The following is a 26,692-nucleotide window of genomic DNA, read 5'->3' on the forward strand; positions in this document are numbered from 1 at the left end:
TCTGCATCAATTTTGAAATCTCTCAACGAATGTACTCCCTTCCACCACATGGTACCACCAAAAAATCTCATATTAATGCATGATGATTTCCAATTTCCAATTGAGAGGTGATTCTTTACCTAAACTTACAAAATCCGCACCCACCCCTAATGTTTGACAAACAAGTACAATATCGGCCAGGAAGATACCAAGTGCTTACTGGAGAGCAAGAGATTCTTCTTAAGCAATCATTGGCTTATGTGTTTAAGTATTTTGGTTACGACATCGATATCGACCCTGAAGATCTCAAATACAAGGAATGTTTCATAGCTAGCACAAGCACAACTCAACTTGACGAGTCACAACTCGCTCCCATATCATTAGCTAATATGATAACCAAAGCTTCTACTAGTGGTAAATCCACTACATCTTCGAAAAGGAGAGGCTTTTTCAGGAAGCATATTGAAGAAGATTCACCACCACATGATTCCAGAAGAATGTTACAAATCCAAACTCAATCTTCCCAAGAACGGTACTATCCAGTCATAACCCCCAGTCAAAAATTTTATGAAGTATTTGGTCAATATTACAAACTGTCCTATGAATATGCTGACGATTATGTAGACCTGGATGAAGAAGATTATGATAATGATTCCTTATACTCGACCGAGTCATATGTCACTGCGGTTACTTCCCTATCCGCGTTGGAGTTTACTCCTACATTTATAGAGGACCAACAAGACCTCCTCATATCCAAGAAAACCCTATATAAGCCTTTCTCCGCCAGTCGGAACAAAGTGCACCCCAGAACTAACATTCTTCCGTTTCTTGCTAAATACAATCCTCGTGAGATGCATCTTGGTCTTGTTCGAGCCTGCAGAACTGATTTATTTGACAATATGTGCTTAAGATATGTCAGAGCCAGAAAATTGGATGTAGAAAAAGCTATCAATATGCTTTTTGGCACTCTAAATTGGAGGATAAACGAAATGCCTGCCGACTTGTGGGTGTTTGAATCAGATGGCCCTTCATACTTAAATGGAATCAATAAAGGGTTTACAACGAACTTGATGGCTGATGAAGGCTGGATTAAGGGTCGTGATAAATTCAACAATCCAATATTTTTCTTCCAAGCTAAGAAACATTTTATTACTGATTCTCCTATTGATCAAACCAAAAGATGGATTATCGTGATGATTGAATGGCTTAGAATGTTTTTGAGAGATGTAAGTGAATTGTGCGACACTTTTACTGTCTTGTTTGATAAGACTGGTTTTTCATTGAAAAATGCTGATTATGCGGCTATCAAATTTTTAGCAACCTGTTTAGAAGCACATTATCCCGAAACTCTAGGATTTATATTAGTTCACAACGCTCCTAGGATCTTTTCTATCTTCTGGAAAATAGTAAGACCATGGATTGATCCTTTCGTGGCTGCCAAGATCAATTTCACTAACAGTATTGAGGATCTTTCGAAATATATCGAACCTGAATTCCTACCCGATTATCTCGGAGGAGAAGACAAAAACAAACCCTACTACCCTCCAGAAGGATTTGATGATAAACCACCAAAAAGGAAGGATGCACGGTATCGCCAATTGAGAATGGAGAGAGATGAAATATACTTGAAATTTTTCGAAACCACGAAAAGATGGATCGAATCAACCAATCCTGCTGTTTCGGACAGGTATTATAAAGACAAGCTCGATTTATCAATTCAATTAAGTAAGAATTATATTGCATTGGATCCATATATTAGAAACAGGGGTATATACGACAGAGACGGAAGTGCTAACCTTACCATTTGAGCTACCTTTATTTGTTATTTCTGTAAAAGCAATGTTTTTGTTTATATAGAAGCTTATAATAAACGATGTTGTATCATGTCCCTGGACATACTTCTTGAAAAAGCACTAGATATGGAGTTGAATCAGCCAGAACTTTGGCCAGATCGACCTCCTCCTTTCGTAACCTGATTCCAAGTTGAACCAAAATTCTCTCCATATTCCCTAATAGGTCCTTTTCATTCTCATTGAGAAACGATTTCCCCAACAGTTGAAACCTTATAGTAATTACTCATACCCCTGAAAGTGGATTCGTATCGGACCATTCAGATTGCAGATTAGAGAAACCACCACTGCAAAAGCATCTACGTAATCAAAACTTTCTCTACTGAAGAATTCGGAAGTCCCAAAAGGTTTAGCTAGACAATTATGATTCTGACAAGCGAATGTCCAAATTAAGATTACTCTAGAAGGTTGTACAGGGAATGGCCACAATTGCAAGTTCTCCTGGCATGTGGGGATTTTCGAAAAGTTAATCCCCAGTCCCTTTCGTGCTATAGGCTTACGAGACTATTAGTTATTGCACGTTGTGTCCAGCATTATTGCCCTTTAGTTTAAAGCTGCAGATTAGTGCTGGAAGTCACATCTGTTGAAGTTATAGCTCAGAGAACACATATATATTTTAGAGAGTTAACAGATGCATAATAATCATCATCATGGTTGTTGTATTATTAGTTGGTTTTCTATATAGGTTCGTTTTTCTTTATCACAAATTCTTTATTTATAGGTTGGTGCTTCTTCATAAATATGTAGTGGTGGTGGATCATTGGATAAAATTACAGGGGGGATATCAACGTCAGCAACAACTGGGTTCATATCGTTGTCCTCAGTAAACTGTATATTCTCAGCAGCTTCATCGTCAACAGGTGATGGAAAATGCAACTCCGGGTGAAGGTTTTGCAAACTAATAATCCTCTCATTGGCTACCTCTGGGTATTTTGCCATTAATTCTCTCAACAATGAATTATTTGAAGTGTTTAGCTCTACCATATTATCCTCAATCTCTGGAACAATCTCAAACTGTTCATCTTCTTCTGATATTTCTTGGAAGCTAATCGGTGCTGGTTCTATATCCTGCATATAAATTGATGGGATAAGTTCAACATCTGATTCTTGATTTTGAATTCCCAGGATGTCATCCATTAAATTTTCATCCAGAAATACTTCATCAAGTCTATCGTATAAAGCTGCACCTTCTAAAACATCTTCATTAGCAATACCACTACAAAAATTTTTCCATATTACTAAAAGATGGTTTCACTGTCATGTTGGGAGTTGATCGGATTGGGAACCTTGGCGCCTGGAAAAGCACCAATAATGAGTTACTATCTGATGTGTAACCCACAAACGAACCATATGCAACTTTTGGGTACCCTTTGTTCTTGGATTTGTGACCTAAACTATTAGCCTCTTGTTCATTTGACAAATTTAACATATACATTTATGCCAAATTGGACTGGTTGAAATACAAACTCATGGTTATCATTGAATTCAGTGAAGGGTGTAACATAATCTTTTGATTTTCTTGGAGTGAAATTATGATTTGTGACCGCATATCTAACTATTTCTGGAAACAATACCATAGCATGACCAATATGTTTGTTGAAACCTAAAATACATCTTCTAATTTCGTCAAGCAAAGTTCTATTCTTTCAGCAATTCCATATAATTCTGCAGAATAAGAGGGAACTTGTTCTCTATTTATTCCTCTATCTCTAAAACTTTGAATATCAGATAATTCTGGTGCATTATCAGCTCTAAAATTAGCAATTCTAACTCCACTAAACTTATTATTCAACATATCCAATTCTTCAAATAAGACTTTACCAATACTTTTTGTTGTTGAAATAATTGAAACCACGTATTTACTAAATTCATCAATAATATTTGTAATATAGTATTTTTGAGGAATAAGACTTAATTTCTTGTCTCTCGATCTGAAAAAACTTAAACCCTTAAATGGCCCTAATGTATCACAATGAATTTTCTCTAAGATTCTAGTAGCTTCACGGGATGTCATATTATTATGAGGTCTTTGAGTAGCATTGGATGTCCTACAAATTGGACAATGTCTAATTCCAGTTAAGCATTGTTCAGTTACCCTACATGTCTTATATTCTGGAGTATGTTTTAATGAGTCTAATGCCATATGGTTGTATTTAAGATGCAAGCTTAATAAACTATTATCTCCTTTATCCGGCATCAGTGGTAATGTAAATATTGTATGGATGTCTGCATCCTTTACTATTGCATTGATTATCTTCAGCTTGTGTCTCTGTTTTGCCACCGTTATTTCAGTCACGTATAAATCAGTTAATGCATCCTTATCTGTTGTCAGTAATATTTTCTTAGAACTATATCTGTAAATATCCATTTGGCAATCATGAAAATAAATCCCAATGTCATTACATTTTGTAATTTGACCAACTGATAACACAAATTATGTGGAATACCATCAGTAACATCTTTTAAACTTACAATGTAGCCTTTAATGTCTAGTTCCAAGTCTCCTAAGGCATATGCAAAAAGAGGTTCATCATTAGCATTGAAAAACAATGCTTGTGAGGCGGTTAAGTCATATCTAACGTTAGTCAAATATTCCACGGAATTAACCACGCACCAGCTCGCTCCAGAATCGAAAACAGCGAATAAAGATTTACTTTTATTTGTACCTAAAGAATTTAATTTTCTAACTTTCCAAAATCGAAAGTTAGAAAATTAAATTCTTTAGGTACAAATAAAAGTAAATATTCGCAGTTTTCGATTCCTTCATCCATTGATTGGAGGAGCTTTTATCTAACTTTGGATGATTTTCAAAGATCTTCTTCGCAGCGTCACCCATCGTAGTAGCATCTTGGTAAGCTTCTTTTTCTGTTTCTTTATTATTGGAACTCAAATGATCCGCAGCATAATCTTCAACGTCATCGTATCCGGCTTCCTTAGCTAACCCAGCAAGAGCAGCCTTTTGCTTCGTGTTTAGGGTCATCTTAGAAACTATAATGTAAAACAAATATCAAAGGAAAAATCAAAGGTAAAACCAAACCGTGATTAAGCCTTTGACTTCTAATCTATTAAAGTTTTGCCCAGTGCGTGCGTTGATTAATTTGTCTTATAATTTCTAATTAGCTAACCTGGAATGAAATATGGATAGCTTCTTATTATGAATGATCTATTTCTAAATAGAGGGGAATATTTGTCTGAGTGTACAGTATCTATAATATGTGGAAATACTTTAGATACGCGAGTTGTAGTTCTAGTTCTCACTTGATAACTTTTTATATAACTTCAATAACTTTATTAAAACTATACAGTTCAATTTATTCTTCTAAAAACCAATACTTTATATAAAGAGAAAGAAAGTAATTTAAAATTTTGATAAGTTCTTTTTTCAAACTGGACAACAGATTTTCCACTCGGAGAATTGTGACCTCTCCTCTGATTGGACGATAATTCTCTCACTTGCGACCTATCGATGTCACATTTCAACATTCTTTTTCTTTTATTCGTCCATTACGGATGTCCGGGTAATGGGGTGAATCAGGATACTCAGATTCTCCATTTATATTTATGTTGGTCGGGAGAACCAGGATACGCAGCTTCTCCCTCATTCATTTTTATGTTTATTCTTTTTTTTTATTATTATAGTCGGGGGAATTAGGATACTCAGCTCTCATTTATGCTATAGGCATAGCCCGTGTGTTCTTTTATGAAGCTTGCACTTATTTATTCTATTGTTTTATTGTTCTTCCTCTTTCATATCGGACCTTGGATTACATCCTACCACAACATCTAATGAAATTCTCATTGTCGTAAAGAAATATTAGAAATTTCATTATGCGACTTCCCATATTATACGCTATCTTTTGGGATAACTCAATAAGAGTAGGTTTTTGTGTATAGTTATCTCCAATTATATAATCTTCCTAGTTAATTTAAGAAAAAAAACCGGCTTCTTCATTCATCAAGATTCAATCTAATTCTCTAGAAATGTTTATCTTTTCAATCAGGAAGTCTAATCCAGAGACTTGTGTAATCATTTCCATTTCTTAGGCTTGAGAACTGGTTTAGAAACAGAACTCCTTTAATTTACGAAATGTCTATTCCTCGGGGGCACAAACAATTACAAAGCATTGACTTGACAAAACCTTTCTGAATCTCAAAAGCCTCAAATAACCCACTCCTATATTCCTTGATTCCCTTTAATTTGTTTCGCTATCCCGTACAAGTTTGCCACGTTTTTTTGACCGTAGAAAATTACTTTTTAGTCTATGCATGGTGGCCCAAAAAAATAATTTGCAACAATTAAATTTTCAAAATTAAACTTTCAATGTACACCATCCAATGCCCTATGGATTGGCTGTAGTAGAGTCTAGAAAAACTCAAAAAAGAGCCGTAGCCATGTAATGGCCTTTTGATAACGGGTTCTGGACTAAGATGACCAATAGATTATTGTGAACTACAACACGTGGAATACTATGCAAGTCATTTGTTTACCAAAAAGGTAAATGCTTATATCATAATGAAGAAAACTTTGGAGGAAAAGGGATGAAGATCCTAAGAATACAAAGGTATGAGCTTCAAATCTCAAGTCCTGATAAAGCTCGTGGCTCCGAAAACTATAAGAAGCTCCTAATCTGGCCATGTTTTACTTTTGCAGCTTGATTATTTCTTTCACTAACAAATTTTCCAATAATGCAATTCTTTACTTCAGCAATCATTTTGATCTTAGCTTCTACTACTTTAGCTAAAACCATCCTTTTAACTAATGATGATGGTTGGGCTGCTACCAACATTAGAGCAACCTACTACAAGTTGTTAGAGGCTGGTCACGATGTTTACTTGGTTGCCCCAGTTAGCCAAAGATCAGGTTGGGGTGGTAAATTCGATCTTCCAGGATTACCAACTTTAGAAACTGATGGTGGTTTCAACTATCCTTGTTCTGGTGCTCCATCTTGGGGTCACGAAGTTGATGATGACCATATCTGGTATTTCAATGGTACTCCGGCTTCTTGTGTTGCTTTTAGTGCTTCTTACCTTTTACCAAACCGCTTCAATAACAGCAACAAGATCGATTTAGTCGTTTCAGGTCCAAATGAAGGTCAAAATTTATCTCCAGGTTTATTTACCATTTCCGGTACCCTTGGTGCTACCTACAACTCTGTCTACAGAGACCTTCCAGCTATTGCTTTCTCTGGTGCCAATACCAACAACTCATTCTACCAAGATGACTTGGACTTGAATGATGGAATGGAACCATCTACAATTTATGCGAACAAGATCACCGAAATGGTTGTTCAGCTTTTCGAAACCCAAGGTGACAACGAACGTGCTTTACCTGTTGGTGTTGGTCTTAATGTCAACTTTCCTGCCGTCGGATATCAAAACGAAACCTGCACCAATCCAAAATGGGTCAGAACTAGACTTACCGGAGAAGCTTCTGCTGGTCCAGATATTGAATATGATGCCATTTCTGGACTTTTCGTCTGGGTTTACAGTACCTACAGTTCTGCTGCTGCTTTTCAAACATGTCAAGTAGGTGACTGTACATTGCCATCTGAATCTTGGGTTGTTGGGTTCTTAGACTGTTCCGCTTCTGTTTCTGTTTTCAGCATTGACTATGATGCTACAACCAGCTTAGGTCAAGAAGCTGCAAACCTAATTGCTCCATTATTCGAAAACTAATTTTGGTTGCTGTTGTATGTAGGTTTTCAATTCTTTTTCGTTACTAGTTGTTAAGGGGCCTTTTCGTCTAACTTTCTCTTTTATACATATTTATCTATGAACAAAGTACAAGCCTCGAGCTCAGGGGTTTTCTTCAACAAACCAGAAATTTGTAGAAGGACATAAATTTTGCACCGTGGAGCTTTTGAGATATATATATTTGGTTTCTTGTGGTTCTCGGGCGTTCAAAAATTTGGATAAGTTCAGCTATTCCCCCCCCCCCCCTTCCTCTAAGAGAAATTTATGCGAAGAACATGCCACGAACGCCTAGCCATATAGGAGTCACGAAATTGTACTGAAGAGAAGTTCTGGTTCAAAAATATTAAATTTATAAAATCCTATATGAAGTGAATAAATAAATAGCAACCTCGTATATTTCCCACTTCAATCCCTTTCCTTCACCAATCAATAACTATTTGGATATCCGAAGAATAAATATAGTCTTTCGTCTGATGTCGTGGCCCTTTGCTTGAACAAGAGGAAGATGGAGACTCATATTTGACTTCCTGATGTTCTAAGTCGGTGCAATATCAATTCTCTATAACTACGCAACTATGCAAAACTTTGCAAATGAAATAGAATATGTATGTGGTAGCGCTTCCGAATCAAAACACCAATACATGAATGTCATGATCCGTTAGTGCAATTAGTAACCGTTGTTCAAGAAACGCCAGAACACACTAGCTGCATAATCTCTGGAAGGATTATGAACATCATTGTGTCCTCTACTGTCTCGCCACTCAATATAGTAGAAGCAATAGATTGGCGACATATGGAACTACTTTAGATTAAACCAGCCCATTTACTTTTTTTGCACTATTATTTTGTTTACCCAAAATGGTTCAAACTTTACGTTGGTATTTTCTTGGCAAATTCTTGCTAGTCATTGGGGTGGTGCAAAATTTTGAATCACTAGTGTAAAGCAATGAAGGAAGTATCACCGATTCAGTTTATTCCGGCGCACGTGTGATTTTCCTGGAAACATGACCTTCCTATTTGAGAAACTGTCAGGATATCAATTTTCTCTGATTTTATGTGGTGACGTGAAATGGTACCAATTATACCATAATTGCAAAAGCAAGGACGACAGAAAATAGGGATTGCTCGACTGGGAAAAATCTTGGCACTCTGCCATCACCCAGCGTCACATGACATCCCTGCAGACCGTATGCAACAGAGATTACATCTAAAAATTTAGATCTCATCAAAATGGGCTTTCTGTTTTGACAGCTAGCAATCACTTAAATTTTCAATTCCAGAATTACGATTCCATAGTCAACCCACACAAATGGCAAAGCAATTCATTGTCTTCGCAATTACTTTAGCCTTAGCTTCTACTACTTTATCTAAAATGATCCTTTTGACCAATGATGATGGTTGGGCGGTCACCAATATCAGAGCAACGTACTATAAGTTGAAAGAAACAGGACATGATGTTTACTTAGTTGCACCCGTGTCACAAAGAACTGGCTGGGGAGGTACATACGATATCCCAAAAGCCCCAAGTTTGGAAACAGATGGTGATTTCTCCTACCCTAAAGCTGGTGCTCCATCCTGGGGTCATGAGGTTGATGATGATCATATCTGGTACTTCGATGGATCCCCAGCTTCTTGCTTTGCTTTTGCTGAATCATATCTTTTGCCAACCCACTTCAATATCAGCGATAAAATCGATTTGGTTGTTTCCGGTCCAAATGAAGGTCAAAACGTTTCTCCAAGTTTGTTTACCCTTTCCGGTACGCTTGGCGCAGTCTATAATGCTGTTTACAGAGATATCCCAGCCATTGCTTTCTCTGGTCCTTCCACTAATAACTCGTTCTACCAAGATGATTTAGATTTAGATGATCCTTTAGATGCATCTACCATTTATGCTATCAAAATCACCGAAATGGTCACACAACTTTTCGAAACCCAAGGTGTCAACGAAAGGGCTTTACCAATTGGTCTCGGTCTTAACGTTAACTTTCCGGCTGTTGGTTACTTAAATGAGACCTGTACTAATCCAAGATGGGTCAGAACTAGATTAACAGGAGATCCATCGGTCATGCCAGGTCTTGCATACAATTCCACTTCGAATCTTTTTTACTTTGCGTTCCAACCGGGTGGAGATGCTTTACGGACATGCCAAATAGGTGACTGTACATTGCCTTCTGAATATTCGATTGTTCTTAGTGGAGAATGCGCTACTTCCGTTTCTGTTTTCAGTATTGATTACGACGCTCCAATTCATTTAGGAAATGAGGCTGCAAACCTAATTGCTCCTTTGTTTGAAAATTAATTTAGTGCTTTTTAATATTATTTTTATTTATGTGTTTGTAAAATTCTAGATTTGTATCTCTTAATTCTGCTGGTGAGTTTCTTGAAGGTTCTATATTATTATTGAATGGGGCCGATCATTTGTATACTACAACAGGTAAGCCTATTTCTAGGCATGTTTCTATTGTATTTTATTTTTTCGCTTAAGCTCGTATATTTGAATTATTTTTTATGCATAGTTGTGGTAAAAAGCGCGCCATTCTGAATTTATTGGATTTTGCGCATCGTGGAATTATGAAAATTTAAGGCATCTATTGATTTTGAATGGTCAAAAGAAGTGTTGCTAAGGGAAGNTTGTTCCCTTTAATTAAAAATCCTCTCATTTTCCAATTCCTAATTCTCTCACCAATGTCGGACACTAACCGTGTTTGTCGCAAACTAGGTTAGTCCGCCACGAGTGAACAATCTGAATCACGTGTTCACTCTTGAGAAAAATCCCAAGAAAGTCAATAGTGATTTCTGGGACTGAATTTACGCTTTATCGCATTTTGAGTTGTTTTTATGATACTGACGAGTGTCATATATTCAGCCAAATTCGCATATTGGAAAAGTTTTCACTGTTTCGTGGAAAGAGTTAGAAAAATGAGTTTTAGGACTTTTATATGTATTTTCTCTTTTGTAGAAATTGTCAAGAATTACGGCAAGGTTTTTAATATAAGACTTTAGATTACGTGTACTGCTTATTCATATACGGTGAATATGCTATCCTGATCCATAGGTTAAAGAGATCAAGTGATGCTATTTAAGAGTTACGATAATCTGGTTCTGACCCAACTGACATCGAATATAGCCTATTCGTTGGTTGTAAAATTTGTTGCGTAACTCGCCGTTTAAGTTACTGCGCGACAACCAAACAAAAGAGAAAAAGTTTTTTTTTTTTCTGTGTGCCTGGTTTTTATTTTAACGCTTTGTTTTAAAAAACTTTGGTTGTAAAAAAAACAATCAACCTTTTCAATCACTTTCTTTCAAATTTTTATTAAGGTTTCTAATATTAAAAAGAGAGGAAGAGGAGAAGAATCAAACGGTTAATAGAAATATTCGGCAAAGAGTGAGAGGTTGGCAATTGCAAACATATTGGTGTATTGAGAATCCCCCCCAAGAATGGAATCTTCCAAGTAGCTTTTTTTCAAAACACAGCATATTGAAACACAGCATATGGTATGTTTTGAAAAAAAATAGTTGGTAGATTCCATTTGAAAAAGAGTCTCTCACCTCAGCTTCACATGGTATTATTCCCCTCTTTATTATCTAATAAGCACCCCAGGAATAACACCTTGATATTTTACTGTAAGTTAAACTTCATATATAGACGATAAACGATAGATTTGTTCTCTCTCATTTATATAGTGAATAAACAGCTTGCTATCTTTCAAATGATGATAAAGAGCGAGATCGCCGTTATCCCACAAATCGCCATTACGGGTTAGAAAAACCCTAGAACTAAGTCACTTAATAATCACCCTAAAAGGCGGTATATTGTGCAGCTCGAAAGACCCGTTACCTGGTTAAAGATCTCCCATTTTGTAAAAAGAAAAAGAGATTATTCTACCGAAAGGTGATTGTTCCTTCTCTTGTTTTCCGGCATTGAGAATAAATTTGTCTAGTAGAAAGCTACAAAAGGCCCTCATCACTTTATATAACAGTAAAACACAAACGCATGGCGCGAATAACATGTAACAAACCCAGCCATTATATTACCAGCTCCTCACAGGCTCCGTTGATATTGCGATCTCTACTATCATGATATCCCAAAATGCACGATCAATATCACTGTACATAAAATGCGACCACTCCTTTTAACTAAAACATCAGAGATGTCTATAAGGGCATCACCTGGCGATCTCATCCCATTTGTGTTCTTTCTTTGGTTTTTGTGATATAATAAATTCTTTGGGCTTAATTCTTAAAAGAATTCCTTCCTTTTTCGCAACCAGAAATAAAGTCCCATGGAGAATAATCAGCACATTTGTACCGGTGACTATCCTCAATTAAATTGGTTATAGATTGTAGATATCAGAACTGCAATATTGGAAGAGATTAGTCATAGATGCTACCAATTGTTACACGCACACCATATTTATATTGAATTTCTGATTTCGCTTAAAATATCGCCGATATGAGCCTTTCAATGGAAAAGAAATTTTCCACAAATTTCACACAATCAATTATTTTTTTGACTCATTTATAATTACAAGATACAACTTCCTTCCTTCTCTCCTCCTACTTCTTCTTCTTTCACTCTCTCTTCTTTTACTGAACCCTATTAAGACTTAAGGAACTATGCAAACAGCCAGGACCGCTTCCATGCTTGTCAGAAGGGGATGCGCCCTTCCTATAACCAAACAGTGGATCAGATTCAATTCCTCTCACCAATCTCCATTAGATTCTACCAAATTAGTCATCGAAAGAACCAAAACCCCAAAACCAAAAATCCCAAAGGAGAAATTAGTGTTTGGGAAAACCTTCACCGATCACATGTTAGAGATCGAATGGACAAAACAACACGGTTGGGGAACCCCAACCATCTCCCCATATCATAATCTATCATTAGACCCCTCCACAATTGTCTTCCATTATGCATTTGAATTATTCGAAGGTATGAAAGCATATAGGGACACCAACAACCAAATCAGAACATTCAGAGGAGACAAAAACATGATTAGAATGAATACTTCGGCCCAAAGAATCGCATTACCTACTTTTGATGGAGAAGAATTACAGAAATTGATTGATAAATTATTAATTCTTGATCAAGATTTCGTACCGGAAGGAAAAGGATATTCACTCTATTTAAGACCAACTATGATTGGAACAACAGCTTCCCTTGGGGTAGGTACTCCTGACCGTGCTTTGTTGTATGTAATTGCTTCACCTGTTGGTCCATATTATTCGAGTGGATTCAAGCCAGTTTCATTGGAGGCTACTGACTATGCAGTCAGAGCTTGGCCTGGTGGTGTGGGGGATAAGAAATTGGGTGCGAATTATGCGCCATGTGTATTACCACAATTAGAAGCTGCCAAGAGAGGATTCCACCAAAATTTGTGGTTGTTTGGTGAAGAAGGATATATTACAGAAGTGGGTACTATGAATGCATTCTTTGTGTTCCAGGACGCGCAAACTAAAAAGAAGGAATTAGTTACCGCACCCTTAGATGGAACTATATTGGAAGGGGTTACTCGTGATTCTATTTTAGAATTGGCAAGGGAAAGATTACCTGCTTCAGAATGGACTATTTCTGAACGTAAATATACTATTTATGAAGTTGAAGAACGCGCAGCTAAAGGTGAATTAGTAGAAGCATTTGGAGCAGGAACTGCCGCAGTTGTTTCTCCAATCAATAATATTGGATTCAAAGGAAAGGATATTGCAGTTCCTGTAAGTCTTGGTAATTCTGGTGAATTAACTGCTCAAGTCGCTGAATGGATTAGAAAGATCCAATACGGTGAAGAATCTTATAAGAATTGGTCTAGAGTTGCACAATAGATTAGATTAGATAGAGTTTTTTTTAATTTATTTAATTGACTCTTTTATAGATAAATAAACACAAGAGGTCTTGTTTTATAATGACTGGGATGAGGGGTGGTGTCTAATGAATTCTTTCTATATCAGGTAGATTCTTTATTTGTTCCAAAACATAATCTCTTTCATTTGCTAATGTAGGATCATGAAATCCTTGAATATCAAAAGTATTAAAGAATTCTATGAAATTTTCTTTATTTTTCACCAATATGTCAAGTACTTTTTGTGATCTTCTTGGATTAACAACAAAGAATTTAAATACATGGAACCCTTCTCGTTGTAAATTCTTCAGTTTGTCACTTAAAATCAACATAATTAATTTCAAATTATTAATATCATCGAAATATTTATTTAAAAATGTTTGATTTTGTTTCTTTAATAAATCATTTAATAATTTAACACTTTGTCTCTTTGTAACATAATTATTTGATTGAATTAATTTATTAAAAGCAATAATAAAAGTATCATAATTTGTTGCCAAGAATTCCGCCACTAATTTCTTATGACTAGTTAATAAGTCATGTAAAGTTGTAAATGAATCAGTAGCAATTTCAAAGATTGGTATTTGAACATATTTAAAGAAATTCCAAAAGGTTGGATGATAAAGTATAAATCGATTTATATTTTCATATTTAATACAATCTCGTAATATTTGACCACATATTAACCCAATCTCATGCAGTTCAGGACCTTTCATTAACATCAATATAATGTTAGGTTTATTATTAACCAAATATTCAGCAGTTGGAGAGGACTTATTGCTAGTTGTCCCAATTTGTCGTCGTAAAAGAGTCAGAAACAATATAACAACATCTTTTCGAGAATCAAAATCCAATTTTCGTAAATTATAAATCAAATGATATAAGCAATCTCCGGAATGAACTTCTTGTGCTAATAATGTAATTTGATCTGGTTGGGGATCATTTTCATCATCTCCATGTAAGATGATTTTCATTTGATTTAAATATCTAGCACAATCATCTTGATATTTCTTATTATTGTCATTATTGATATCTAGCTTCTGGACCAGATCGGTTAATGCTCGAACTAAGTCTTGAGGAGTCTTTGGAGTCTTTGGATCTCTCTTGAATAAGAATGCCATGTTGTTGTTGTGGTTGTTGTGGCTGTTGTTGTACACTCAGCGGGTAAATAAATCCACAAAAAGAAATCAGGTTTGAGAAATTGCAATGAATTGGAAGAACGGCGGGAGGTTAATCTTTGTGGTATATATCTGTCTATAAATAAATCTTATTGATGTAGTTATGTGGAGAAGGAATACAAATTGACAAAAGCTTAAAGTTTTTAGGGGAAACCAGAAAAGAAGAAGAAGAAGAGAGAAGAAGAAGAAAATGAAAGTTGGTTGTAAATTGTTTTGTTGCATAGTTGAGAAGAATTTACGAGTTTATTTGCAAACTGTAAAAAAATAGGAGTCCCATTAGTTTACATATTGTGTACTTTGATTTACAGTTTATATAAAACCAAAGTACATTTTACATTAGCGCCGCAATTCCACTTAATTTAAAGAATCAATTCAATCAAACCAATCACAACCAAAGGCTCCCTAATTCTCCGGAAAGGCAAACACAAGCGATCTTCAAAGAACCAATCGACCCAAATGTCATGGTTGAATATATGGCTGACTGTGCCGATCAATCGAAGTAATAGACCCATATTACAAGAAGAGGAATATACTTTATATATTAAGGATAATATTGGATTATATCAAGGGAAACTGAAGATCTTGGAACATCAAAATGGTAGATTATATTTAACCAATAAGAGAATCATCTACTTTGATAATGATGACCAGAAGAGAAGCATTGGAGTTGATTTGGAGAACTTTTCATCTGCTGAATTTGTTGATCGATTTTTACGATCCTCACCTAAAGTAAAATTGTTTATAAAGAATACTGATTCTAGTAAGAAGTCACATATACTGCTGCTGCTGCCACTAACAGGAATCAATGGATTTCCACCAATATCATCGCCATCATCAACTCAATCAACCGCATCTAAAAGAACTGTCAATTGGGTTTGTAAGATATGTTCATTCAACAATAGTATCTTATCGAACTTCAATTTTGAAGAAAATGAATTACCCAAATGTACATCTTGTGGTATACGACCTAATAAGATTTATTTACAAGACACGATCAAGAACTCCAAAGAACTGGCATCACCCACACCATCAATATCTCCAGTACCTTCCACCTTAGATCTGACTATCCCAACAACTTCCACCAGAAGAGATGACCAATGTCCTCAATGTACATTCATAAACCACCCATCTATGAGATATTGTGAAATTTGCGGAACTGAATTAAAATCCACCATCCCGAAAGCATTACAAATGAAGATATCTGAAAGTATGCGAAATAATTCTGCCAGTCCAAAACCTACCAATTCAAATCCACTTGGATTGAAGCTCGAGAATGAAGAAGCATATACTAATAACCAACCATATATCAAAATAAGTTTCCGAAAAGGAGGTGAGAATCAATTCTTTCAACAAGTGGGTATGACGATTGATGAAATAAAATGGGAAAAATTAAAGAATAAAGGAGGAATTAATAAAAATGCCGTCAAGCTCTCTCTAGCCGGGAAAGTAATGCCAGTTGAACCGACTAAACCAGGATTTGGAATTCATGCGCTTGAACAACTTGGACAACAACAAAGGAAACAAAATGAACTTATTTTGAGTTCTTCATTAGATGATTTGGAACAATTAATGTTAAAATATCAAGATTTAATCAAATTATCATCTTCATTTAACAAATTCATCAATAATAAGAAATCAACCACCACAGCAGTAACAACAACAACAAATAAACAACTAATACCCAGTTTAAACATTAAAAAGACATCGACTTTATATCATCAAGAATTAAGCCGTCATATAAGTGAATATACCATTAATTATGTCTTATTAAAAGCATCATCGATGATAACTAGTCAAGATTTATTTGCCAATTATAATAGATTCCTAGTCCAATCACAAGGATTTGGATGTGAATTAGTGACTGCTAATGATTTTAATAAATCAATTTCAATGTTTGAAGAATTAAAACTTCCAATAGTCTTACGAAACTATGAAAAATCCGGATTATTAGTAATTGCACCCAAAAGTACCAAAAACACCTATGCGGAATACATTGTAAACTATCTCCGAGAAGAAGAATATCAATTCAAGATGAGTAAAATGAGACATGTATTGATTATTAATGAAGAATCCCAACAAGATGGATATTACCGTCAAGCATATACGTATTTCAAAGGAAATACTGTCTCAGAAATCTCCAATAAATTAAATTGGTCAAATAATATCACCATTGAAGAATTAGATAAATGCGTGAACGAAGGTTTGGTTGTTATTGATCAGAACATTTCCGGGACATTTTATTATATAAATAAGTTCACATTCACTCTGAAACAATGGGATCAGGATGAGAAACTGGAAATTGATGAAATTAGAAAGATATTAATAAATGAACAAAAAACAATCACGGAGAATTTGAAGGATGAATATGAGAGAGAACATCTTAATAATTTGATTAATTTAGATCCGAATTATGCATTTGGAGATCTCGTTGAGCCTGAGAGTAGTGATGTTTCGAGAACTGATACTCCAGTACAAGAGAGTCATTCCATATCGTTGAATGATTTGGCAGGGTTGAAGTTTTAGAATGTTTTTTGCAGCAGTTTTTAGTTACCCCCTTAGTAGATTTATAGACGAAGTCATGAATACATATCAAATAGATTGGTTATGTAAAACAAACCCCATTCTCTGTGAAGATTGTAGTTCTCAAGTAAGAGCTAGGGGAAAAATATGGGTGAGAAAGTGAAATTACTAGCGAGAGAAGGAAGGTTAACGTCTCTACATCACTTTCCGATGAACTTGTCATATTCATTGGTTGTTGTTTCTGGTGACAAACTTCTTCATGCTCCTGCATTATGATCGCTAAGCGTGTCATTACTGTTACATAGTCACCATATACACAAGAAAAGTACGTTTTCCCACATCCTCCTTTGCTCTTCAAAAATAGAATGAGTCAGAAACAGAATGAGGAAGTACCAATAACGAAAATCAAGACTACAAATACGGAAAACCCCAAAGAGTAATTCCACTGATAGAGTCACTCTCAGAGCCCCACACTTCCGTAGTAAGAGATACATGTATCGGTGTTAGACTCGTATAGCCCTTGTGAAATTTGACGGGAGATAAGTGCTGTGTCATTTTTTTCACGCTCTTAATTTCTTTTCACTCTCATTGTCACTTTCTCACCGTTTAGGCTCAACGCTCAACGCTCATCAATTATTCCCCCATGAATTTAATTGTTACTCTTCTTCCATTTTAACATACAATTATATAATATATATACGTCCATTTATAAACTTATAATGTCAGTATGAATTACGGAACTTCTGCTTCATCAGCATCATATCGTAAAATAAATAATCTACCGATCCAACAAAATACATCTCAGACCACCACCACAGGCACAGGCACAGGCAACGCTGGCTCTCACCATCATCTACAACACCCACACCTACACCCTCAACAGACACAACAATATCAACACCAACAGTTACAACAACAGAATAAACAAAATTTAAACATTTCATCTAATCAAATGCCCATGATACCACAACCTGCATTAATGGCCTCGAGTTCAATACTTACTTTGGGTCCATTTAAACATCGAAAAGATTTAACTAGAGAGTCGGTGTTGAGTACATATCTGATCTTAGGATATATTGCTGCTGGGACTTATGGGAAAGTCTACAAAGCGAAATTGAAGAATCATAATAAGGATAAAATTATTGAAGGAATAGGTGGTGGAGGAGAAGGGGATTTGAATTTACAAAATACGAGTACGTTAATATCGAGTATTGGTACCGATCAAATGGATATAGACGATGCAGTGGATGACAATAAGCCGATGAATCAATTTTTTGCGATTAAGAAATTCAAAAGTGATAATCATGGCCTGACAAAGACTCATCATAATCATGATATAAATGGAAATGAAATTATTCATTATACAGGTATTTCACAGAGTGCAATTCGAGAAATGTCATTATGTCGAGAATTAAATAATAAGAATATAACCAAGTTAGTTGATATTATACTTGAGAATAAATCAATTTATATGATTTTTGAATTTTGTGAACATGATTTATTACAAATAATTCATTATCATTCTCATCCTGAAGTCAAACCAATACCGACATCCACAATAAAATCCCTATGTTGGCAAATTTTGAATGGGGTTACATTCTTACATCAAAATTGGATTTTCCATCGTGATTTGAAACCAGCAAATATCATGGTTTCATCTCAAGGTGTAGTTAAAATCGGTGACTTAGGACTTGCCCGGAAATTCAACAACCCCTTACAATCCTTATACACCGGTGATAAAGTCGTAGTCACCATCTGGTATCGAGCTCCCGAATTATTATTAGGAACCCGACATTACACCCCCGCGATCGATTTATGGGCCGTCGGATGCATCCTAGCCGAATTATTATCCCTTCGACCAATCTTTAAAGGAGAAGAAGCCAAAATGGACATCAACAATAAGAAATCCGTCCCATTCCAAAAAAACCAATTTCAAAAAATAATCGAAATCTTAGGAACACCCACGCTAAAAAACTGGCCAAATTTGAATAAATACCCCGAATATCCTCTGTTTACGCAACAATTCACCCAGACTTATCCAAACTCAAATCTTGTGAATTGGTATAAGATGATCGGAGGCACTAATAAACAATGTTTGGAATTATTGAAAGGATTATTGGAATATGATCCCGAGGTTAGATTGACGGCCGATATGGCATTATTACATCCATATTTCTTGGAATTGCCAAAGGTGCAAGAAAATGCTTTTGAAGGATTGAGTTTTAAATATCCTAATAGAAGGATATATACTGATGATAATGATATTGTTAGTAATCATGCAATTAATCAGAATTATAAACGAGGTGGAGGCAATTTGGATGATGGAGCCGGTGGAGGTGGTGGAGGTGCAGGGGGACAAGGAAGCGCAAGAAAGAAGAGAGGTTAGGTATATATAAAAGTTTCTTGGTGTATAGAAGTACAACTATGTAACAGTTCATCAATCAGCCATGAGAGGATATGGTTGTAGCGCTACCATCTTTCAAATTTTTGTAGTAGAAAGCCACAGAAAACGAAAGTAAACAAGATGGGTATTCATCATTGACAAACAGACAATTGCCAATTGGGAGAAGTAAATGAAGTTATCTACTTTTTATATCAATAAGAAACATATTTATAGCAGTCAGGTCTCAGATATATATCAAGCAGAAGATATAAATAACAACAGCCAAAAAGTATGTCTTAAAATAGTTGATGTTGATTTCAGTCTACCACCTCATTCAATCAAACAAGAAATCCAATTATTAAAGAAACTCCAGCATCCTCATATAATCAACTATATCAATGATCTTAAAATAGATGATGATATAATCTTAGTCACCACATTATATCAATATAATTTAAAAGAATTATTATTATGCTCATCGAAATATTCCCGTAAGACCACCAAATATGATTTCAATAATCCTGGTTATCTTACATATGTTCATAGAAACATCCTCCTGGAATCAGATTCAATCGAATGGTTTAAAGCAATGATATCTGGGTTGAAGTATATTCATTCTCAAGGAATAATTCATCGAGATATAAAACCGACAAATATCTTATTCATGACTGATGATATAACCAAACCAATTATAGGAGATTTTGGGATTAGTTATGATACGAAATTGTCAGTTCGAGACAATGAACCAATTGATAAGAAATATATAGATGTATGTACTGGAATATTCAAACCTCCGGAATTAATCTTAGGGATAACTAATTATTCATATGAGATTGATATTTGGTCATTGGCAATTGTGATGACTATTTTATATTCACCAAATTTTGAATCAATTTTAACTAAAGAAGATAAAGAATTACATGAAGAGGAGGAACAAGATAAACAGTTTAAGAGTTCATTTTATGAAGTTTATATAAGTGATTTACATTTATTAAGTAATATTTTTAAAACATTAGGGACACCAAATTTTACTAATCCTGAAGATGAATATTTATATTGGCCAGAATTAGGGAATGATGAATTACATTTTAAGAAATTTAATGTTGTTAATTATCCAAGATTATCAATTGATGATGACATATTACCAAGATGTACTAATGAAGGAATTAAGAAGTTATTTAATAAAATGATTAAATATAATAGAAATACAAGAATTACCAGTAATGAACTTGATATAGAATTACGTCATCTTTCTTAATTGGATGATTTCAATTAGAAGATAAAAGGATTTATGAAAAATAAAATCATACAATAAGAAAGAGGATTAATTAAATTTAATAAAACCGACTAAATAAATTATTGGATTGAATTGACAACTTGCTTTTACGAACACCAACCTATACATCCGTTTTTACACAGTGCCATTTTTCAATATTAAAATATATTAAACAAAGGCGTGGGAGTTCCTTTTAGCTATCAGATCATTTTAATTTTGCTATTTTAATAGAGTGCTTGTGTTTATAATCCACAACGCAAATCCGTGTAATGATCCTGGGGTATTGCATTAGATCAAATGGTGGTATATTGAAATGAGTAGTGAACTCATAGCTACTGTTATTTCCTTTTAAGGATTGACATACGATGAGGAGGGGCGGGTACAAGTACAAAAGGAAAAATTGGGGGTGAGGGGATCTACATGTATATATTAGTGATTAGACATACATAACTATACAGCTTACCATCATCAGTTATGCGTCAAAAATGGGTTTGTTCGTAGATGATGATTCAATATATAAATTCATAGAGTAGAAGAAAAAATAAATTAATTTATTAGCAATTTAATTTTTAATTGAAAAAAAATTAATTTTTTTTGTTGTGCAAAAATCTTAAAGTTTAAATTTGATACAATATGATCTGTTTGATTATTGCATAATTTATGACGATAATGATGATTTAAATTAAAATTTATATGATCATTTATTATTATTATAATCCCCTGACTAGTTTATCATTTTTACGAAGTCTAATTAAATAATAAAACCCTTTCAATCCAACTTTTAAAGAGCAGCCATTGTTTTAGATGACTATGCGTTTGAAATTGAAGAAAACGAGGAGGGGGGAATTACCCAGTAATCATAACCATCATCACATCTTCATTCAATAAAGTTTTTATGTTGCATATGTTTCTTTTGGGTTGACTGTTTTACTAGTTGACGTAAGAAGTGAGTAATGGTTGTCGTAACAAATGAGGGAATGGTTGACGCAATGATTATTTTTCATAATATTTCTTTTGCCTTAGGTACCCCACATAGTGTAAATTAGACTCAAACAATGTAAAAAAATATTTTGCTCGCTATTGTTTTAGTAACTGAAAAAAATATCTCTTATTGTTTACTTTTTTTTTTTCCTTCTAATTAAAATAAACTTTTCACCAAAGAAAGCAATAAAAGAAAGACATTTTTTTATTTTAATTTAAAAATAATATTTAATTTAAATTTTATTGACAATTTTATTTAAGGATAAATTATCATCCCGATTTATTCATTCATTCAAACAGACAGACAGACATTTATTCTTATACTAATTTATACGATAGTAAAGAAATCCAACTATAATAACCAACAACTACTACAAACGATACTACACTACCCTTTTTCCGTTATCATTTAAAAGTATTTTTTATTTTACAATCTGAAAAATTTCGACAAAAAATCCTTTATTTAAACCCAACCACCAAAGCAAAATGAAATTATTCCATAAGAATCCAATTGATACTCAAGATTTATTAGATGAACATTTTATAAGAACAGCCGATTATGATCAATTAGAATCAACTTATAATATTCATAAATATTATCCTCAATTCTTTCATAATGATGGAATTTCAACTCCAGATTTACGAGATTTAATTGTTGATAAACCAATTTATAAAGATGCTAATAAACATGTTAACAATTCAAATCGCAATAATAATAATAATACTCAAGTTGCTACTAAAAGAATGATGAAGAAGATGTTGGATGCAAAATGTGGAAGATTCACTGATGAATTAGTTAAACAGATTAATGAGAAGGATGTGGCAGATAAACAGCAACAACCAAAAGATGACGACATAAATAGATTAATGAAGTTTAATGCAAGAGGAGGGAATGATGACTTCATATGGGATATTGGTCAAGGTCTTACAATTCCCGAAAATAAAGGTCTTTATACTTATTGTGAAAAGGAAATAATTCCAGGTGATTTAGAAAGTGAAACTGAAGTTGAACAAGATTCTCCTACTGATAATCATAATCATTTCATATTTAATGATCCATTTAATGCTGGTAAAAGATTAAATCATAAATTAGATTCTAATATTAGAGGTGGTAGATTATTATCATCCTCATCAACTACATTAATTGGAGAAAGAACTGGTGGTGGTTCATCATCATCATCATCATCAAAATTATCATTATTTAAAAGTAGATTCAAAAGATCACTTAGTCATCAACCTGAAGGATTATCAAAACCATTGAAAGAAGACAAAAAATTAATAGTATCAAGAGATTCCAAGAAATCACAAGCAACCACCACCACCACAGGTAATACATTAACTCATAAGATATCTCATACTAATAATCATGATCTTTATCTTGTACCTAATTTAATGGAACGTTCAAATAGTTTCGATCAAACTAAATCACAAATTACTTTAAGAAGAAAAATTATTGATAAATTACATGTTGGTAAGAATCATAATCATAATCATAATAATCTTATTATTCCACGGCATTCAAGAAAACAAAATGAAGATATAATAGGTATGTATCTATTTACTTTCATGAATCATATTGTATTTTGTCAAATCAGTTTAATGTGTGTTTGAGAGAGAGAGAGAGTGTGTGTGTGTTATTATACTAACCTGGTTAAGTTGTACTCAGCTTAACCAAATTCCAAATTGTTATTTTTAGAGATGAAATTGTGGTATACGCGTATATCCATATACGTGTTGTTTATGTGTTTGTGTGTTTAATTATCCAAGCAAAGGAATATACGTGTTGTGTACTGTGTATGTGTGTATGTGGTGGATTTGTGTTTCAATAAAACAAAGAAAAGGCTGCAAAAAAAAGTAGTACAGAAAGAAGCGAATTAACACTTTACCTAAATTGGTTACTAGAACATATCCTAAATTGGAATAGCTAGATGATGGCTTAGCAACAAGAAAAAAAGAAAGGATGACACTAAAATTCAAGAAAATAATTATGATACATCTGTCATAATTTATTATTAGTTGTCAGGAACAATGTTACTGTTCAATTTACCATGTTTCAAGTTTGTATCGTATGGAAGGTTTCAGACTATTCGATACATTAGTGGAGATGAAAGTGGGGGGATGGTTAGAGAAACAAAAAAAAAAGTCAATTTTTTTTGACGTCATGGTTGACAAAGGTTTTACAGGTTAGTCGGTGTTCAGATAAATGTGTTCCTTAACAACTAAATCTTGTGGGTGATTACGGGGGTTGTAAATTAAAGTTCGTGCTTGACATTTTGATGCTCATTGTACTTGTCCAGAGAAAATAACAATATATAACATATTTATGGTTATTCAATATGTCTAGAATTGTTGAGAAGAGATAATTGATCTATGCTGCAAGTGTGACAATTATTGTACCCAATTACACTGCCTATAAATGAACGTGTGATCTAATGAATGAATTTTTATCAATTTACGACAAAATGTCCAAAGAAATAAGCGAAAAAAGGAACTAACAAACTAGGCGCATAACCTGCAAAAGAAATCGGAGTATTTATTTACTGAAAAAAAAGGGAGTACAAAATCCAAGGGGGTCATTCATTTCAGGTGGAGTTATTTTACAGTTTACGACATTTTTTATTTGCGCTTCACAGGAAATGGCAGCCAAAAAACTAATGATCATAAAGAGACAGACGGGAACAATGATTATTAAAATAATTAAGAATCTCCATCTTTTTTGTTGTTTCCCTTTTTTTTAATTTATTTTAACAACACATTCCATTACACCGGAGAAATTAGATCAATAGTCAGTCACATTCTTAAAGATTTTCCCACATTTAAAAACAACTTATTAGAAACAGAAGTTAGATTTGTCCCACTTGAACCATTCAATTTTACCAATACTTGAATCCAAAGCAACCAATTGTTATAATCGAGTTGTAAGAAATTTCTTAACTTCAGACATTTTTTTTAGACAGAATTAATTTGACGACATTATCAAATTTTTTTTTTGGTGATCCCCTTTTGAAGATTTCATTCTCCCCCATAAAAATTACAAAACCACCCAAACTACCAAAAAAAACAAAAAAACATAAAAAACCACCATCGACGAGTGTTTTTTTTTTCTAGCATTTTTTATTTTAATTACAACATCAAATCCCCCAGTAATTACCATTATCAATCATTCAATTCAGGTTAGCCATTGCCCCCATTGACAATCATTATAATACCATTTTTGCACATTAATTAGTTAATCGATTGATTTTTATTTGGTTGGTTGGTTATACAATATACATATAGAAATTATTTAATAATTATCATCATCATCATCATATAAACCCATTCATTATATTGCTGCCTTTTATTTATTTATTTATTGGGGGGAAAAGACAATTATTATTAAAAAACACACACACTCATCCCACTTTCATTTTGAAATATACACGCACACATACACATAACCCTTAAAGAAGAAGTAGAGAAGTATTTACAAGATTTGACAAAAACAGTATATAGGTGAAAAACAACAACTAACATAATGTCTAAAATAGAAATTATAACCGAAAATGTAACCAATGGGCATACAGGTGCCGTTCAAACTATTCAATATACTCAATCTCAAATGGTTGGTCATGGATCATTTGGAGTTGTATTCCAAACTCAAATATTACCTACTAATGAAATTGCTGCTATGAAAAGAGTATTACAAGATAAACGATTTAAAAATCGTGAATTACAAATTATGAAATTAGTTCATCATCGAAATATTGCTGATTTAAAATATTATTTTTATACTAATAATGAAAAACAAGAATTATATTTAAATTTAATCTTGGAATTTGTACCAGAGACTTTATATAAAGCCAGTCATTATTATGTTCTGAAACGTTTAAGTATGCCACCATTAGAAATTAAATTATATTGTTATCAAATGTTTAGAGCATTAAATTATATTCATTCTCAAGGAATTTGTCATCGTGATATAAAACCACAAAATTTATTAATTAATCCTGATTCTGGTGAATTAAAATTATGTGATTTTGGTTCTGCTAAGATTCTAAATCCAAATGAACCAAATGTTTCATATATTTGTTCAAGATATTATCGAGCTCCTGAATTAATATTTGGTGCTACTAATTATACTACTAAGATTGATGTTTGGTCAGCAGGATGTGTAATGGCAGAATTAATATTAGGACAACCTTTGTTTCCAGGAGAATCAGGAATTGATCAATTAGTTGAAATTATTAAAATATTAGGTACCCCATCAAAAGAACAAATTAAATCTATGAATCCAAATTATATGGAACATAAATTCCCACAAATAAAACCAATACCATTATCAAAAATATTCAAAAAAATGAATAATGATTGTATACATTTCCTAATTAGAATATTACAATATTCACCAATTGATAGAATTTCATGTATTGAAGCTTTGGTAGATCCATATTTTGATGAATTAAAAAATATTCAAACAAAATTACCAAATTATCGAAAAATTTTTAGTCAACAATTTCATCAATCAACAAATCCAAATACTCATTCGAATGCTGCAAATTATCAATTATATAATTCTCAACCTGATTTAAAAGATTTACCTCCATTATTTGATTTTAATGATCGAGAATTATCAGTAGCACCAGAATTAAATTATAGATTAGTTCCTGATTGGGCAATGGGTCAATTACAATTGAAACAACTGATTAATCATCTAAATGAATTTAATCCAATGAATCCTGAAGAAATGATTGTAACACTTGAATAAATAGCAAGAGATAACAATTGTGTATATATTTTATAACCCCCAGTGACATTTTATTGATTTTTACGCGCATTACTACTACTACTACCAGTTCCATCCCATCAGAGTATCATCCCTGCCCTTCCATACTCCATTCATTCATGTTTTTTTTATTCTAATTTAATTTATATACTAAATTATTATTATTATTATTAACTTATTACTTTCTATTACTTTTATATTTTTGTATGTATTTTGTTTGAAACGATTT

The 26,692-nt window shown here is 33.6% G+C and overlaps 13 protein-coding genes across 13 annotated transcripts; 9 read left to right on the plus strand and 4 right to left on the minus strand. All coding sequences in view use genetic code 12, as the record gives it.

The window, feature by feature from the left end:
- Positions 1–149: 149 nt before the first annotated feature.
- On the plus strand, positions 150–1,787 carry J8A68_005959 (CRAL-TRIO domain-containing protein; the record flags this gene model as incomplete). The annotated part of the gene is made up of 1 exon (XM_049410081.1): positions 150–1,787. The coding sequence occupies one exon, from the start codon at positions 150–152 to the stop codon at positions 1,785–1,787; it is 1,638 nt and encodes a 545-aa protein (XP_049260773.1).
- Positions 1,788–2,540: 753 nt separating this feature from the next.
- Positions 2,541–3,264, minus strand: J8A68_005960 (uncharacterized protein; the record flags this gene model as incomplete). Its single annotated transcript, XM_049410082.1, has 2 exons — positions 2,541–3,067; positions 3,177–3,264. The coding sequence occupies 2 exons, from the start codon at positions 3,262–3,264 to the stop codon at positions 2,541–2,543; spliced, it is 615 nt and encodes a 204-aa protein (XP_049260774.1).
- Positions 3,265–3,432: 168 nt separating this feature from the next.
- On the minus strand, positions 3,433–4,026 carry J8A68_005961 (uncharacterized protein; the record flags this gene model as incomplete). Its single annotated transcript, XM_049410084.1, has 1 exon — positions 3,433–4,026. One exon carries the CDS (start codon positions 4,024–4,026, stop codon positions 3,433–3,435), a length of 594 nt encoding a protein of 197 aa, XP_049260775.1.
- Positions 4,027–4,157: 131 nt separating this feature from the next.
- Positions 4,158–4,809, minus strand: J8A68_005962 (uncharacterized protein; the record flags this gene model as incomplete). The annotated part of the gene is made up of 2 exons (XM_049410085.1): positions 4,158–4,516; positions 4,662–4,809. 2 exons carry the CDS (start codon positions 4,807–4,809, stop codon positions 4,158–4,160), a joined length of 507 nt encoding a protein of 168 aa, XP_049260776.1.
- Positions 4,810–6,515: 1,706 nt separating this feature from the next.
- Positions 6,516–7,505, plus strand: J8A68_005963 (uncharacterized protein; the record flags this gene model as incomplete). The annotated part of the gene is made up of 1 exon (XM_049410086.1): positions 6,516–7,505. The coding sequence occupies one exon, from the start codon at positions 6,516–6,518 to the stop codon at positions 7,503–7,505; it is 990 nt and encodes a 329-aa protein (XP_049260777.1).
- Positions 7,506–8,832: 1,327 nt separating this feature from the next.
- J8A68_005964 (uncharacterized protein) lies at positions 8,833–9,822 on the plus strand (the record flags this gene model as incomplete). The annotated part of the gene is made up of 1 exon (XM_049410087.1): positions 8,833–9,822. One exon carries the CDS (start codon positions 8,833–8,835, stop codon positions 9,820–9,822), a length of 990 nt encoding a protein of 329 aa, XP_049260778.1.
- Positions 9,823–12,140: 2,318 nt separating this feature from the next.
- On the plus strand, positions 12,141–13,343 carry BAT21 (branched-chain-amino-acid transaminase; the record flags this gene model as incomplete). The annotated part of the gene is made up of 1 exon (XM_049410088.1): positions 12,141–13,343. One exon carries the CDS (start codon positions 12,141–12,143, stop codon positions 13,341–13,343), a length of 1,203 nt encoding a protein of 400 aa, XP_049260779.1.
- A 103-nt stretch (positions 13,344–13,446) lies between these two features.
- On the minus strand, positions 13,447–14,481 carry HYM1 (Hym1p; the record flags this gene model as incomplete). The annotated part of the gene is made up of 1 exon (XM_049410089.1): positions 13,447–14,481. One exon carries the CDS (start codon positions 14,479–14,481, stop codon positions 13,447–13,449), a length of 1,035 nt encoding a protein of 344 aa, XP_049260780.1.
- A 513-nt stretch (positions 14,482–14,994) lies between these two features.
- VPS36 (ESCRT-II subunit protein) lies at positions 14,995–17,061 on the plus strand (the record flags this gene model as incomplete). The annotated part of the gene is made up of 1 exon (XM_049410090.1): positions 14,995–17,061. The coding sequence occupies one exon, from the start codon at positions 14,995–14,997 to the stop codon at positions 17,059–17,061; it is 2,067 nt and encodes a 688-aa protein (XP_049260781.1).
- A 724-nt stretch (positions 17,062–17,785) lies between these two features.
- SSN3 (cyclin-dependent serine/threonine protein kinase) lies at positions 17,786–19,444 on the plus strand (the record flags this gene model as incomplete). Its single annotated transcript, XM_049410091.1, has 1 exon — positions 17,786–19,444. The coding sequence occupies one exon, from the start codon at positions 17,786–17,788 to the stop codon at positions 19,442–19,444; it is 1,659 nt and encodes a 552-aa protein (XP_049260782.1).
- A 187-nt stretch (positions 19,445–19,631) lies between these two features.
- On the plus strand, positions 19,632–20,699 carry CAK1 (cyclin-dependent protein kinase-activating kinase; the record flags this gene model as incomplete). The annotated part of the gene is made up of 1 exon (XM_049410092.1): positions 19,632–20,699. One exon carries the CDS (start codon positions 19,632–19,634, stop codon positions 20,697–20,699), a length of 1,068 nt encoding a protein of 355 aa, XP_049260783.1.
- A 1,485-nt stretch (positions 20,700–22,184) lies between these two features.
- J8A68_005970 (uncharacterized protein) lies at positions 22,185–23,309 on the plus strand (the record flags this gene model as incomplete). Its single annotated transcript, XM_049410093.1, has 1 exon — positions 22,185–23,309. The coding sequence occupies one exon, from the start codon at positions 22,185–22,187 to the stop codon at positions 23,307–23,309; it is 1,125 nt and encodes a 374-aa protein (XP_049260784.1).
- A 1,906-nt stretch (positions 23,310–25,215) lies between these two features.
- RIM11 (serine/threonine protein kinase) lies at positions 25,216–26,445 on the plus strand (the record flags this gene model as incomplete). The annotated part of the gene is made up of 1 exon (XM_049410095.1): positions 25,216–26,445. The coding sequence occupies one exon, from the start codon at positions 25,216–25,218 to the stop codon at positions 26,443–26,445; it is 1,230 nt and encodes a 409-aa protein (XP_049260785.1).
- Positions 26,446–26,692: the final 247 nt, after the last annotated feature.

Source organism: Hemisphaericaspora subhashii (genome assembly GCF_019202705.1).
Source record: "Hemisphaericaspora subhashii strain CBS 10753 chromosome Unknown scaffold10, whole genome shotgun sequence".
NCBI classification, from domain to species: Eukaryota; Fungi; Ascomycota; class Pichiomycetes; order Serinales; family Debaryomycetaceae; genus Hemisphaericaspora; species Hemisphaericaspora subhashii.